At 39.6% G+C, this 16,701-nt stretch overlaps 1 protein-coding gene across 1 annotated transcript in view; it reads left to right on the forward strand.

The window, feature by feature from the left end:
* Positions 1 to 16,701, forward strand: part of cacna1c (calcium channel, voltage-dependent, L type, alpha 1C subunit) — a 254,713-nt gene that overhangs the window by 141,625 nt on the left and 96,387 nt on the right. Inside the window, exon 4 of the mRNA XM_034673428.1 lies at positions 14,910 to 15,049. Coding sequence (XP_034529319.1) covers positions 14,910 to 15,049 — 140 coding nt within the window. The remainder of the gene's footprint in view (positions 1 to 14,909; positions 15,050 to 16,701) is intronic.

Consider the following 16,701-nt stretch of genomic DNA (forward strand, 5'->3'; position numbering starts at 1 on the left):
CTAAGGCTGAAAAATATCAATAAAACTGAGTAGATAAATAAGATTAAATAAATGAATGAATAAATACATAAAAATAGAATAAGATAACAGTCAAAATTACTAAAATAATAAAGCAACATTTAAATCAAATGGTCCTATTCTGTATATATGCTGTTTTTAATGACACAGCAAAATGTTATAATTTATTAGACATTTTTTATAATTATTTCACGGACCCCCACACTATGGGTCGCGGACCCCCAGGGGTTCTAGGACCCCACTTTGAGAACCACTGCTGTACATAATGGCTACTCCAAACAGTGTATGATAAACTATTTTCAGACAGGCTGATATCCATCAACAGGGCGAGTATTCGCCAATACTGACACCACACTGATACATTGGTGCTTCTTTTATAATCTGTCTTTACTAAATGAGTAACCGCTAAATAACTGGGCTGCCAATTTAGGCTTACTTTTGTCCTCTACTGCAGCTTTATATATGTCCTCCTTCTTCCGCCAGTCAAATATGGTTAATGTCATCCAGCATCATGCAAAAACTGCTGTTATTCAGATATATCGTCTCATCCCCCCGGCTGACTCAACCACCGCCAACCATATGATGAAATATCAACACTTCTTACAATGAGCTTAAATGGGAATACGTTGACAAACTGTTGAATAACTCTGTTAGTTTTGATGAACTATCTTAATATTCTACTGTGCTTTTTTCTCATTTTTCTACCACCTTTCAACCCCTCTGTGTGCTCCTCACAAGTCAGCACCATCAGCCCATGAGGCATATTAGATGACTAACACACAAACACACACCATGAGTCATGCAGTGACTTAAAGAGTATAGTAATCTGTCTTGTCCTGTCAGTTAGGGAGCAGCTGCTCTGATCTTGATACACTACAGTGATCTGTGTGTTTGTGTGTCACCTCACTTTGTCTTCATTTGTATCTCTTGCTTGTGTGTGTGTGTGTGTGTGTGTGTGTGTGTGCAGCTACATGTATGCTCATGTGGGGACAAAACAGTGTGTATAGACTTATGCATGAGTGACACAGTGTATGTGGGCGTGTGTGTGTCTCCCTGCGTGTAGAGAGGAGAAGTCGTGATAAGTCAACGCACACACACCTATAAGCATTTCAGAATTGAGAAGGAGAAGAGAGAGAGTGCTGTTAGCTGTGATGGAGGGATGAATGAAAACTCCACTCTTTCACCTTGGCTTTATCATTCTCCTTCTCTGTACACTTTATACATTATCTTCTTTTTCATCCTGCTGCTTTCTTTCTTTCCTCCTCTCTCAAGGGTACCAGTTACCTTCCCCTCAGAGACCAGGGAGCACACACTCATTAATGCACACACTCACTTGCACACACACTCGTACACACACACACTGACTGTCTCTCTGACATGATTTATGCTCCTTTGTTTTATTATTTTTAGACCAATTACTCTCTTTCTTTCTCTCCTTTTCTTTCATGTCTATATCTTTCTTATGCTCTCCTTCAATTCCTTCCTCTCTTAATATAGTCCTCTGTTTTCTGCTCCTCAGTCTGTGTTTACAGACAGTTTTAATGTTTATTCCGTCTTTAATATGGATGTCCTCCCCTCATCCAAAGACACACAGGTCAGGTTGACTCTAGCTCGGCTTCCTGGATGTACTACTGGATTCTGTGTGTTAAAACAATACAGCAGTGGTTGCCTGTCAATGATTCTTCCCAGTCTCCCTCCCAGGGCGTGCTGGGAATGGCTTCAGACCTTGTAACCTATAACAGCAGTTCGCAGATGAATTAATTATTAATCTGAAAAAATAAAAGCGTGACAGCAGCACAGTTACTGTCTGTTTGCTCAGAAGCATCTGAGCAAGGACAATGTTTGTTTACGGAGAGGCTGAACCTGGAGGTGGACAGATTACAGGCTCCTGTGCGTGAAAGTGAAAGAAATTGACAGAGGAAGAAACAAATAGTATGTGACATCCTCTGTGTGAGATAAAAAAGAAAATTGAGATAGCACGAGACATGTGTCGGTGAGTGTGGAGAGTTAACACAGCTAGCATGTGACAGTCTGTCAGGGAGATGTGTTGATCTGTATTGTCAGATCTCTATGGGGCTGTAAGTTCCTGCGTTTAACACTGAGCTGTCTGCCTTGTTTTCTGTCTTTGTTTGGGTCCTAACACACACATCAAACACTTGGCATCGTGTCACATTAAGTTACATGTCCCCCTTAAAGTTCCCCCTGAAAAAAAAAAAGACCTCAGCTGAAACATTTCCTTCAACAGCAGAAAGAAAGAAGTGTGACGTCTGCTTGTATTTGAATGGCTCTCCTTTAGTGTATTTCAAAACATACTTGTGAAACAATTTAATGACACTGACCGCATCAGGGTCAAAAGCTGAACTACATGACGTCTTTTAATTCAAAGTGTCACAGTTTTTGTCACACACACACAAATACAGCCCACATTAACCTTTCTGTATTGAAACTTTTTCTGTCTTTCTTCTTCTTCTTCTTCTTCTTCTTCTTCTTCTTCTTGCAGCTACAGTGCTTGTTGCCTGGAAACAAGAGTTTCTCTTCCTGTAAACTTTTATATTCAGAAGGTTGGAGGAAACAAAAGACAAACAGAGGAAGAAAAAAATGATTTAATAAGACCCAAACCTCTTTAATAGGAGAAAAAAAAATGGTATGATTTACAATATTTGTGTCTAAAAAGCTATTTAACAAAAATATGAAAGAGGTTCATGTGTCATATGAACACACAGTGGGAAAACACAGGGGCGTTTCAGCAACAGAGGCACAGCATATGTGCAGCATGTGGAAGTGTTGGGATCAACAGTAGACACGTAAGCTCTGGCTGTGTGCATGTGTGTGTCAGTATGTGTGTGTATATGAATCTTAATCCATTGCATAAGGTCATCTATCTTTGTTTCACGTGTCAAAGGTCACAGATGATGATTATACAATCTGTGTTTTTCTGTCCCACACACAGGCCCACACACATCAGTGTAATCCTTAATCAAGCGTAATCCTCGTCCGAAGGCGCTCAGATTGGATCTTAGTTCTGTTAATGAGATTTATGTTGAACGTGTGGCGTTGGCATGTTCTTAACATGCTTACAATGGGCTTGAATATGTTTCCTCTCAGCTATGAGACGTTCTAGCGGTTAGGGGTGCAACGGATCAAAAAACTCACGGTTCGGATCAGATCACGGTTTTGAGTCACGGATCGGATCATTTTTCGGATCAGCAAAAAAAATAATAAAATAAAATAAAAAAAAGAAGACAAGACAAATATAACTTTGTCCTCCATTTATTTTGTAAAACTCTTTGCCCATTAAATAAAAACAACATTCAACTCAAAATGTACTGCATGTGCAGAGCACCCTATCTGTGGGCCCAGTCCTGCCTCATTCACTGCATTTCATGGCATGGCAAGTGAAGGAGCAGAGGAACTTCAAAAGTTTCACTCTATTCTTCTTTCAATCGCTGATTTTCACCGTCCACTTTTCTTTGAGCTGCAAACTGTGAACACACCGTTTTGGTCTAGGGTCCTACAGCTGGCAAAGTGCCAACATGCGAACTGCTCCAAAAACGAAAGTGAAAGTTAAAAATTGCACTTGCAGCATTGGACTCTATGGCTGTTTCCGAAATCGCCTACTATACTAGCAGTACGTACTGATATGTGCGCCAGGTCTCCACGACCGTTTTTTTTCTCTGCCGTTGGATGGATTTTGACACGGTTGCGCTCCCGGCTGACACGTGACCAATCCCACATGCTTATTATTCTCAATAAAAACGAGTAGGCAGGAAACTGAACACTGTGAATCTGAAATGTTTCTGTTCAGTTCCCTTGTTGAAGTCTGAAGGTTGATTTATACTTTTGCGTCTCCCCTACGCCGCAGGGGCTGACGCGGACATGAGCCCCACATACTTCTGCGTCGGTGTGTCTGTGTCGCGCAGCAATTCTCCGCCGAAACGCCTGAGGGCAGTGCGGTCTCTCTTATAGCCGGCCGCCTTCTTCCGGTCCCGCTACGATCTCTGTTTTCTTTTCCACAGAGTTTCAGAGCGTGTCATGTTAATCTACAGCTGATACATGTTGCTGTTTATCATACAGACATGATTACATGAAGAATAGAGAGGAAGAGATGAAATACACGGCGATATTCAGCGTGTTTAACATTTTAAAGACCTCAATACAATACGTAGCTATTCAATACTCTCAGTTATATGCATTGTGTAGTGAAGGAAACACATTTGGTATTATTTTTGACATGGAAAACTTTTACGTTTTTGTTATGATTAATCAATAATTGATCGTTAACATTTCCAAAGATCTATCACGGAAAATACTTGAAATTTACATCCTCAGCTCATACTAAAACACCATTGACTTATGTTCAGCATAGACACACTTTAACCTGTGATAAGACATTTATTTTTATGTTTATTTTTTTCTATCTGTGTTTTTTTTTGTACTTTTACAGATGTAGCCTATGTAAGAAAACCTTTTTGCATACTAAAGAACAAGGTTTTTGTGATGCAAAAAACAACAAAGTTAAAAATTAAGATAATCTGGTGGAGTAAAATACACGTGCCGGGCTGTTCTCTCAAAGTGTGGGGTATAAAACCACACTATAAACCCGAACAGTACTTCTAACTCACAGCCATTAAGGGTACAGCACTCAAATCCAGCTATTTAGTTCAACCAACAATTATTTATTGAGTTATCCGAACGATTAATGTTGTTTTGATTATATGTGGATTCATTTTTTGAGTTAGTATCCATGTCCAAATAACAACTTCTGAGTGTACAGAGGGAGGCTGTGTATGACATCATCAACGTCACCACGTAAGGCTTCACACACTTGAAAAAACACAATGCCCTCTGCTTTGCGAAGCGGCAAGTAACGAGGAAAGACAATGTCAAAGCGCTGAACCGGTACAGGGAAGACGAACAATGATCCAACAAGGGACAGGGGAAACAGAGGAACTAAATACACAGAGTAATTAACACAGGTGTGGAACACAGGACACAGGTGAGACTAATGAGGGGAATCACTAAAGGAGAGAAATACACAAGGGCATGACATAAAACTAAACTGGAGACACAAGGATTCAGAGCTACAAAATAAAACAGTAAACATAAGACTAAACTACACAAGAGACATGGATCACTAAACACACAAGGGAGGCAAAGGATAACTAACACAGAATAAACATGGGGAGGAACCAAGTCAAGACACATCAACTCATGACACAAGGAATATAAGAAGCATACACATGAGGAACAGACACTGATCTGTGTTTGACTAAATTAAGGAAAACATCAATTTTTTGAAAAAGATGGATTGCCCAGTATTACCTCATGTGCAGTTGATCACAGCTTGGTTTCCTTGAGCTGCTTAAGGTGTGTGCTTGTTTCTTTTCACCAGTTGATTTAACCCCTTGACTCTCCACCTAATGAAATCGAGATTATCCTCTGACTAGAACAACTGCAGAGTGAGAGAATGTAGAGAGTAGCACCGATAAGGCGGAGACGGAAAGAAATGAAAGGTAGAGAAAAAAACAAGCAATTTATCAGCTGTCCCACAACTAATCCCAACCCAAACCCCAATCTCACATATTGCCCTAAACCACAGGCTCAGTGAGATCCCCTCTGCTCCTCTAACACTTTTTGATTTCTTCATTGGCCCCTTGTCCTTTTATCAGGTAAAATGTTAAAACAAAGTAAGACTCTGCGTCGTGTTTCTGTTTCTTCTTCTTTATTGATGTTTTATTTACACTCTGAGACCCGTCTCTGCATGCAGTGAGTGTGAGTGAAGAGAAAACACTTCTCCATCCCTGCTCGAAGAGCCCAGAGCAACTGACACAGATGATTGACAATATATCAGGCTTTACAACCTATGTGCTATCAAAGTTTAACACACCTTTAAGGACCTCCTTCAACAGAACCTCAATAGTAGGTGTTAAGGAAAGAGTGTTGCTCCATTCATTTTGCCCACCCCAATAGAATTGAAAGTACACTCTTTAACCTCCACACTCTCCTCTCTGTGCCTCTCCTCCTCCCTTGAGTGGCTTTAAAACTGGGATTGCTTGATGTCCTTGCAGAATAGAAGATGGACAGTATGTCGGGTGGATATTCTCTCACTTTATGGCTGTTAGCTGTAAAAAGTCAGAAAAATTGTATTAAGTGCTGAGACGTTGACCTATGAGCCACGTTTTTCATCACTGTTGTGGATTTAACATCAAAAGTTAATATGCCATTATTAATCTCCTGCTCTTCTTGTTGAGCACTGTCAGTCTTGATTACACGTCTTTATTCCTCTCCAAGCTGTGGCAATTACAACAATGTAGAAAAAGCAGACCAATTTTGGCTCACTGACCCAAAAGTTAACCTCATATTTCAGGCTCCGGTGACTAATCTATTAAACCCTGATTGAAGGAAAATGAAATATAAACCATCATTATGATGTGTTGTGTTGTTTACCCTTTTACAATTACTGAATTTATCACATAAAGGATGCTGGGACTTTCACTGAAACTGTTGTGATTGTTTATCTACCTCTGAGCTGCTGATATTTCACAGAACTATTATTGCATTATTCTTTCTTTATATTCATTCAGTGGTTGTAAACATTGTGGCAGGTTTTTGTCTTCTATTGGTTCAGTTCAAGATACATTGAAGTATAATTAATGGACGTAGTATCCGTGACGTCACCCATCTGTTTCTGAAGCGCTGTTTTGAGGCCAATTGGCGGCGGGGAACCATATTGCTGCTGTCGAGCGATTGTGACGGAAGGAGGCGGGGTTTGAGCCTCCTAGCCAACAGCTACAGTGTTCCCGCCTGTCAATCAATCATCTCATCTCATATCCAGACTGCATGTGTTTTTTGAACCAGGCTGTAAACATGTTTATTTCTGCCGTAAAGATCAGATTTTTGGATGCACGTGTATGTAGTTTCCAGTACTTCCAGAGCCAGCCTCAAGCGGATCCTCGATTAGCTGAAGTTTTTTGCACTTCCGCATAGGCTTCATATTTTGAGACCGGAGGTTGTCGCTTGGTTAAAACGGTTAGGCTAAACAACATGGATATTTACATTGTGGATCCTGTCCACCATTCAACGAGCAGAGACGGGGAGAGAAACTTTGAGTTACAGATCGCTAAAAAAAACCACCGTGAGCGGTGGTGATGATAGCAGCAGGGTTCAAAGTCATGACATTTGCCTTGGTGTGTGAACCGCAGAGCTCAGAGAAGAAGGAGAGCTGCATGAGGGCAGTTTCATGTTAAATAGAACGCAACCGGCAGATAAGAATCCATCACCATGGAACACTAAGTTGAATCACTGGGACTACTTTTTAAAAACTGTATACATAAATAATGTATTTGTATTTGTATTTTAAAGCTGCTGTGAGGAACTTTTGTTTTGTATCGATTCTGGCGCCCCCTTATGGACAAAGCGATACCTCTTATCTCTTGTCCTGTTCATGCAAAAGTAGTCTTTTCAACAAAAACCTCATCCTGTTGTCTTTTAACAGTGAACTTTATCAGGCAATGTGATTCTTTTCCATGAAAACAGTCAAATAAAGGCTGTTTCTGAAGCGAGATGTCCATCATCTGGTCTGAGACCTAACCCCTCAGGGCGGTTTCAAGCATTAAAAATGACAACAGAGAAGGTGTCAGTGTTGCTGCTGATGGACTTATTTGCTATTGAAGGTCATAAAGAGGCATCGGTATCATTTTCAGTCTGTTTCTCAGCCAGTTCAAAACTCCTCACAGGGCCTTTAAGTTAGTTGCCGGGTAATAAGCGGGATAATGTATAGTTAGCTAGTAGTTATGGGAAATAGAACCCCTTCTGTCTATTTCCCATAACTACCTGCTACCCACACATTATCCCTTACTTAACATGCTAAAGTTTCATGCACAGCTCAGTTTATTAATCACCTGGTAGCATGGAGTAAGCATGTGATATGAATCACTGGAACAGGCACAATGTTGCATATGAACAAGAGTTCACACACACAAACAACACATATGGATACACACTGTTGCACCCACAGACACACAACAGGAAGTCTGGATGCTGAGAGACGAGTAGTAATTAGGCCTATGTGCTGTGGATATTCTCGGTACAATACTGATTAGTGTCATCAATTTGTGCGTGTGTGTGTGTGTCTGTGTGTGTGTGTGAGAGAGAGTGAGAGAGAAGAGAGAAAGAGGGATATTGAGAGAGAGGGAGCAAATCTGTTGCTGCTGATGCTGCTGCGGCACACAGTTTCCATAGTAACGTTGGAGCCCATCTTGGTCTCTATGGTAACTTATGGTTGGCACCCACAGAGAAAAAAACACAGAGAGAGAGAGTTGAGGGGAGGAAAGAGAGGAGGTGAAGACATGATAGTGAGGGATAAGAGAGAGAGACAAAAAGAGAGACAAGATAAGAACTGGCAGAGAAGTAGTCGAAGCAGAAAGAGAAGTGGAGACCTCCTAACTTTCCTAAATGTCAAAGAGGAGTTATCCATTCATCTTAAAGATCTGCTCGCATCTTCTGTCAGAGCTCAAACTTTTGTTAAGTTGGTAGCTGCTTCAGATTATAGACTGGGATGGTCAGAGTTGTGCTCATTTTTGACGTGTTGCATTCGTCTGTATTTTAAGTTTCTAATTTGTTGTCATGTAAAGAAGTGATCTGTTATTATATTGTGGTTTATATTAGTGCTCAACAGATATCAGGTTTTCAATAAGTGATCCAGATAATTAGAGAGCAGGTTTTCAGTGACCGCTAAAACCATGTTGTTGTTTTTAATCACATTTGATCTAATATATGCTTTCTTAGCCAGCAACATGTTTTAGATGGATCTTTAATTCATTTGTAGAACAGAACAAAAACATCAGGCTATGCTCTAGATTTCAGAACATTTCAACTTCATTATTCTACACATCATGATCATATTTACATAAACCCTCCTGTCATGTTGCTGGTCATATTGATCCTTTTTAAAGTCTATTTTAGGCAATATATACCTTCCAAACCAGCTAAATGCAGCATACAAATCTGGGCAGCATGTGACAGAAGAAGTGTCGTGTTAATTTATCAACATCACTTCATTAAAAAAAATAAATAAATCAAAATGTAAAATAAAATAAACAAAAATATGTCATAAAAACTATTGTATTTATATTTAGGGCTTTCCAATGTACATTTAAAAAAGTTTTAAAATGAATTTTAATGAAAAACGAGTGAGTTATCCTCACTGAACCATGATCTGTGAGAATTAAAGAACACCAGTGGGCTAAATCTTGATTTAAATGGTTAGTAATGGAGTTAAAAACTAAGTGTGTTGGGATTTTTTGGGGTACTGACACTTTTGGATAATTGAATATGCCCTGGGTCAAATTGACCCAGGAACATTATTGCTGTTCCAGAGAAACGAACATAACAGAAGGGTTAAGCACCAGCTGGTAACTGTTTATTTTTGATATGTTGTCTTTTAGGATGGAAAAGTGTCTTCTTTTAGAAAAGTTATTAGTGAGTGAGGTAATTTATAGCAGAATGCAGAATAGAAAAATAGACACAAGGCAAACTCTTTTTTTAATCAGCCTTGTGAGCGCAGGATGATTGATTCAGAAGACCATTAATCTGCCCGAATAATCGGCGAACCAATGAATCTGTCTATCTCCAGAATATATTTCAGTGTATCTCCATAGGGATGGACCATTTTTGATTATTTTGATGCTCATTGATTAGAATAAAAATCCAAAAGTTTGTGTGAATGTAATCTTTTAATAAAAAGAAATGTTTTCATTGTTCTAACCAGTCCCTGGTTGTAATGCGGCACTCCCGGCAATGATGGTTTTTGCGCATCCGTAAGCTTCTTTTTTTTTTTAAGTTATATTTTTTGGCCTTTTTGCCTTTATTTTATGGGACAGCTGAAGAGAGACAGGAAATGTGGGGAGTAGAGAGCAGGGGAAAACATGCAGGAAATGGTAGACCGGCCGGGAATCGAACCAGCGACCCCTGCAAAGAGGACTTTAGCCTCTGTATGTGGGGCGCTTAGACCGCTAGGCCACCGAAAGCCTTTTGTTGTTTAGAAAAGATAAGAAGAATGATTATTGCGTTTAATAGCAAAAGAAGAAGAGAAAACGTTAGTGACAGATGTCTAACTTCACTTTAGAGATGGTGGGATTTCCCAATATCTTGGTGTTTTTTTCAATTACAAATAGGAATAATGGACCATTAACTTTTTGTTTGTTTGTTTTTTAAATTTAATTTCAAAAAATGTTTTTTAATTATTTGTTTTAATTATTTTTGTTATTATTTAAGGATTGTATTGTCTTATTTTTATATGACACTGTTAATTAAAAGTGTTCAACACAACTGTCAAATTATGTCAAAAAGTTCTAATAAACAAAGTTCATAAAAAAAGGAATAATTGCAAACAGTAATATATATTTTTACATACAAGCTGTACAGTAATTATTTTATCTTTCCCTCTCCTTCAGACAGATTCACCATTAGCCTGCTAAAAGAGTTTACACTAACACCTTGCAAAACTTCACACTCCTTGTCCCACTGTTGTTGCTGCCTCTAAATAAATCATTAGCGGATGTTGGAAGTGCAGCACCCTATAGTTGTACAGAAATGTTTTCTGTCTGAGCAGGAGAATGTCTCTGTACACGGCTGTCAGGAGTTCAGATAGCAGCAACACTAAAGTGGGATGAAATTGAAGATGAAATTCAACATTCATCATGAAATACATAAACAGAATCTTCTGCTTTCACATTTAAAATTGTGTTGTTGTTTTGTTTATCAGTGTGTTGTGAACATGTTGAATATGCAAAACGTTGTGGTGCTCCTGTTCTACCTTTTTTATAGTTGGTGATGTTCAGGACTCCTGTTTAAAACTACATGTTGTCAACGCACACACACACACACACACACACACTCTGAACAGACTATAATGTGTCTTTCAGCTTCTTTTAAAAAGCAGCGTAATGAGTTATCCTTTCTTGCAGCACACACACACTAACACACACGCAGAAGGTCATAGCAAATGGAAACATTGTCCACTGAATGGTAGAATGTCAATACCATAATCTGATTGGCCGAGTTGATGGATAGGCGGTTTGGTTGACCTATAGCAGCTAACTGAATTATTGCTCCCACATACTCACCTTTCTGTCCGTGTGTCAGCCCTCTCTCTCTCTAACTCCCTCTCTCTCTGACTCCCTCTCTCTCTAACTCCCTCTCTCTCTCACACACTCTCTCTCTCTAACTCTCTCTCTCTCTCACACTCTCTCTCTCTCTATGTCATCCATCCACCTCTCGTCTCATCTTTTCTGTCTCATTTCTCTCCAATCACTAACAAGATTAGTCGTGCCCCTTATGGATTTTGCCCTTTATGGGGTCTGCATGAACGGCAGGAAAGGAAGCAGAAAAGTGTGTCTGTGTGTGTGTGTGTGTGTGTGTGTGTGTGTCTGCGTGTGCGTGTGTGTGTGTGTACGTCAAACTGAGCTGTTCCTACCAGATGTTTTTCTCTGTTTTATTCATCTGAGCGCCGCACTGTCTGCCTGTCACTGGCAGATACGCAGCTTAGATGTGTGTGTGTGTGTGTGTTTTGAAAAGAGTGATGGAGAGCTTTTGTGAATTAAGAGGGGGGATATTTCTATGAGTGTGTGTGTTTGTGTGCATGTGTTAAATTAATTACTTCCGCGTAGACTGGGTTGGAGGGTCCACAGATCCAATGATGATTATAAATTAAAGAAAGTCTCCCGGGCTCTGTAAGGATGCACACACAGAAGTGAGACAGGTGTTTAATGTGAAAATTTTGGTCCCAAGCTGGATTCTTTTGTGCTTTTAAAGCACACTGGATGGACTTGAATTAAAATGAGAGGAGGTTAGAAAGACAGAGACGAGAAACAAAACAAATTAAAGACAGCATTCTGAGCAGCCTGAGCAGGTGCACAACCCCTGGCCTTAAAAATCTACTTTCCTTTCAAGTCATCTGTCTATCAAAATGTGCAAATCCTCCATATTCTCATTCACATCATTCCCTCCACTTTCAAGCTTCTTGAGCATCACTAGATGTGGGAACAACTCTTCCAAATCCCTGTTAGTATTATAATCACATCATTAAGAACATTTTATCAAAGCATGATTCTTTGATTGACTCCTTGGAGTGTTGTGTGGTTAGAATATAATACCATGAAAATCCAGCTCAAATAAGCACACCCTTATACTTAACATGTACAAAAGGAATAGTAAAACCACAGCTGTCATGTCAACAGGGTTAACATGCATGACTGGTTCTCATGATTGTGTATGTTTGTGTGTTTATGTGTTTATGTATGTGTGTGTGTGGCCTAATGGGGGTTTGACACAGCATAACTCTATACTTGGGACGTTGTTTCTTTAGCTGGACACATTTTGAAGTCACATCAGCTTTATGAGATACAACCGTAATGCAGCCAATGTACACGTGAGGTAATCCAACACTTTTAACTTTCAGAACATCTTTTCGTATTAGCAGTCAAAGACCTTTCAGGAAATCCATGCATGTTCAGAGTCTTAAAATGTTGGCTATATCAATAATATATCTGTACTGGGGCGCTGGTTGCCTAGCGGTCTAAGTGCCCCACGTACAGAGGCTATAGTCCTCGTCCCAGAGGTCGCCGGTTCAACTCCCGGCCAGTCGACCATTTGCTATATGTCTTCTCCAACTCTCTACTCCCCACATTTCCTCTCTCTTCAGCTGTCCTGTCAACAAAGGCAAAAAAGCCCCAAAAATATAACTTAAAAAAAAGATATATATATATCCGTACCATCTGATTACATCCAATATTACTTGATGTCATCTCTTGTTATTTAAATTCTATTTGTTTGTTATCTGTTATTTTTCACTGTACTATTGAACATAGTGTCTTGTTTATATGTTGCCTAATAACATCTGGCAAAGGGACTGCTAATGAAAAATAACCTTTTGGCTAACTAGGTTGACATTTGTCTAAATATCAATTAACGTATATGGTCCCTTTTTTAAAAAGATACATAAATAATAATAATAATAATAATAATAATAATAATAATAATAATAATAATACCTTTATTTATATAGCATCTTTTAAAAACCCAGTTTACAAAGTGCTTCACAAACGGCAGGGCACATAAAAACAAACACAAAGAGTACTCTACAGCAGACAGAGTTTAAACAACATTAAAATCAGACATTAGGAAAACAAACACAAATGACCCAAACAAGGGTTCAACACAGGCAACCCAAGAACACAACGGTAAGAACAGAGACCAAAGGGACCAGGAAAGTAAGACAATTAAAAAAATAAAAGGAAAGACATAAATAAAAAGGGGCTACAAGCAGTAAAAAAGACTAGAACATTGAAAGAGGGGTAAAAGTAACACAGTGAAATAATCAATACAGGTATAGCATTTAAGGATATGCAGTTAAAAGTAGTAAAATAAATAAATAAATGAATCAAGATGAATAAAGATGAATAATGAACCTTTGAAGTACTTGACACTGTCCTTATGATAAAATACTTCCAAATAGGAAATTAAACTTTAAGTAAACAGTTATATCAGTAATGTTAAATATTTAAATGTAATTTCTATTTATTTTTTTCATTATCTTTTAACTCTATTTACTTTTATTAGTCTGCATTTTTCTTTTACTTGGGTCACGTAATATATAAAGTGTTTTTGTCATTCTACATGCTAGCGCTGTTGTTAGCTAGTGTGCCCCTCTTTCCTATAGGACAGTATCTTTCAATGAAAAAACATCAGGCTTGTTAGTAATCTCTCTTTCATGTCCTCTCTTTTCTCCGCAGTGGATGAATGGGAGGTTAATATTGTCCTTTGAAATTATTTGTAAAAGACAATGATTGGGTAAATCTGCCTGAACAAACCCTGTTCTTAGGCTGCCTGAAATAGCTTCTTCTCTGATAGCATCATATTTTTAAAGGGGATTATTTCCTAACCCTTTCAGCCTGTGAAGCTATTTTTGGTCAACTTGGACTCATACAGAAGCAGTTTCCTTCCAGATTTAGGTTCAGCTGACCGGTCCCTTAGGGAGGGGACTTGGAGCTAAGGAGACCTGGCTGGCCTTGTGTCCCAAACTTCTGGCCCTTTTATGTGTGTGTATGTCCAAGAGATAGAGTGAGAACAGGGGAAGTTGAGACTATGATAAATGGATAGATTGATACTTTTTTAAATACACTTTTGTACCTCCCAGGAACCAAGAGAGGGCAGAGAATATTTCTAAACATTGAACGTTTCCTTGCTAATTTATCCGTGAGCGTTTAGTTTGGAATATCTCCGCCGCCTTTTTGTGAATGACTTGTGGATGATACATTGTTCGGAAGTTAATGATGATCCAAAAAATCCTCTCTGTGTGGCTCAAGGCTGTTCCAGGACATTTCCCAGGACCCTTTTAGCAGGGGTCATCTCTACGGCAACAATATCTGCGGATGTCTGCAGTGAAACAGTCGCTTGCGTGAGTTGTGTGTGCATTCCTCTCTTGAGACAGTAGCCTCTCAGGACAGGAAGAGTCACTTTTATTAAATAATCAAAATACTTTGATTGTGTACACGATTACAAGCTGGACAAATACATGTTCACACATAAATAATCAAACACAAACACACACACACACCAAACAAAGTAACGGAACAACTTGTTCTGGTTGATACAATCAGAGCAGTGGAGGAGGAAGAGGCCTGCACTGTTGGTACTCAAGTCATACATGTTTTTTATTGTTGGAGGGGGTATAAACAAATATCTTGCAATGGTATTACTCATACACAACACTTTTCCAAATGCAAACTTAACCACGCAAGGCTTTTCTATGAAGTCTTACTCGTTTTTCTTTCCCTTTTTCTTTTATGTCACTCCAACAATCTGACCTGCCTTTCTGTGTGTCTCTACAGGAGCGTGTTGAGTACCTGTTCCTCATCATCTTCACGGTGGAGGCTTTCCTGAAGGTAATAGCATACGGCCTGCTCTTCCACCCAAACGCCTACCTGAGGAACGGCTGGAATCTGCTTGATTTCATCATCGTAGTCGTAGGGTGAGTTCACAGAAACATTCAGACACAATAAAAGCTGTGTAGAAGTCTTCTGATGCTGTGTGTCCTCCAGTAAAGCCCCGTTTCCACCAAGTGGTTCAGTTCAGTTCGTCTCGGTACGGCACGCATTTTGTGGCATTTCCATTGACTAAAACCGGGACAGGTCCCCAAATTACTGAGCCGTACCGTCCCACTTTTTGGTACCCTTCTGTTGGGGTGCCAGACATACCGATCCGACCCCAGAAGGTGGAGCTAGAAACACTGCAGTCCGTTGGGGTTGGTTGTCACACTATGGGGTTGGTTGTCACACACTATGGGGTTGGTTGTCACACACTATGGGGTTGGTTGTCACAATGGTATTTCATTGGGAAAAATCTTTTTAAAAAGTCAAGAAAGCAGAACTACATTTAAAAGTCTAATTGCACTGACAAGTGCTAGGCCTACATAACTTAATGCATTTAAACATAAAATGAGCAAGGACCATGAACAGGAAACACATCTTTAGGCCAGCCTATATAACAACATAAAGAACAAAGCAAACAGGCCGTACAATAATGGCCTACTTAACTAGGCTACATGCAGTCACTGTCTGAGTTACAGTGATGGTAAGGGTCTGCGCACTCCAACTAATCTCACCATGCAGGATTTTGCCAACAAAGGGGTTGGTTGTTATATGTGACAACCAACCCCAAAGAGAATGTGACGACCAACCCTAACTGGAATTTTTTGCTAGCATCAAGGCTAACAACCATCTAACAACTACTTAGCTAGCTAATAAAAATCTAAACTATAGCTTTCCCCTCACACTTTGTAAGGGTAACACTTGTTTTGTTATAAACCCATCGTTTAAAAGCCTAGAAGGAAAATACTGAGGAGCTGAATATTTACAATTTGACATGAAAAACACAAAAAGTCCTCTCACCTCAAGTTCAGCTGTCTTACTCCAGAGAAGACTATGTAGGTGAGCTCTGATCCTAATTCTGGAAATGTCCATTCCCCCAATTTGAGAGACAGTGCCCCCTGGTGGCGAGATATAACGAGTGTGCCAACCAACCCGTGTGCCAACCAACCCCGTTCTCCCCTACACTGTGTAGCGCTGCCATAACGTCACGCTATTACGTAGCTGATCGGCATCCGGCTTACACGCCGCCCACCAAGTAGGGCACGGTTGGCTGTGGAAACGCAAACAGGATCAGGCGTTACCGATCTGACCCGTACCAAACTGTACTGATCCATACCAGACAGCTTGGTGGAAACGAGCCGAAAATGTCTCTTTCCAAGGTTTTTAAAGCATTAGGTAACACATTTTTAAACTTCAGCACATCATTGGCAAATTAATCGTAGTACCTTTGTTTAATTACTGTCAACAAATGCAACTACAGCCAAGATAATTAGCAGCCTCAGTTGAATGCCAGAGACAAAAGGGCTAGCCTCTGTCACATTTCCCATAGACACTTTTAACTCCTATAGCAGCAACAAGGAAGCTGCTGCCTTCCTCTGATCTTTGCTCAAAATAATACACTTCTAAAGCATTGATGATGAAAACTGTTGCCTTTTTTGCCTTTTTTTTGGCACAATAAATACATTTCAATCAAGGCGCCCATACAGAGAAGATGTGCTCTTCTTTGTCTACTGGTAAAACACCAATCTTTTAG

This window comes from Notolabrus celidotus, chromosome 21 (assembly GCF_009762535.1).
Source record: "Notolabrus celidotus isolate fNotCel1 chromosome 21, fNotCel1.pri, whole genome shotgun sequence".
In the NCBI taxonomy this organism is placed as follows: Eukaryota; Metazoa; Chordata; class Actinopteri; order Labriformes; family Labridae; genus Notolabrus; species Notolabrus celidotus.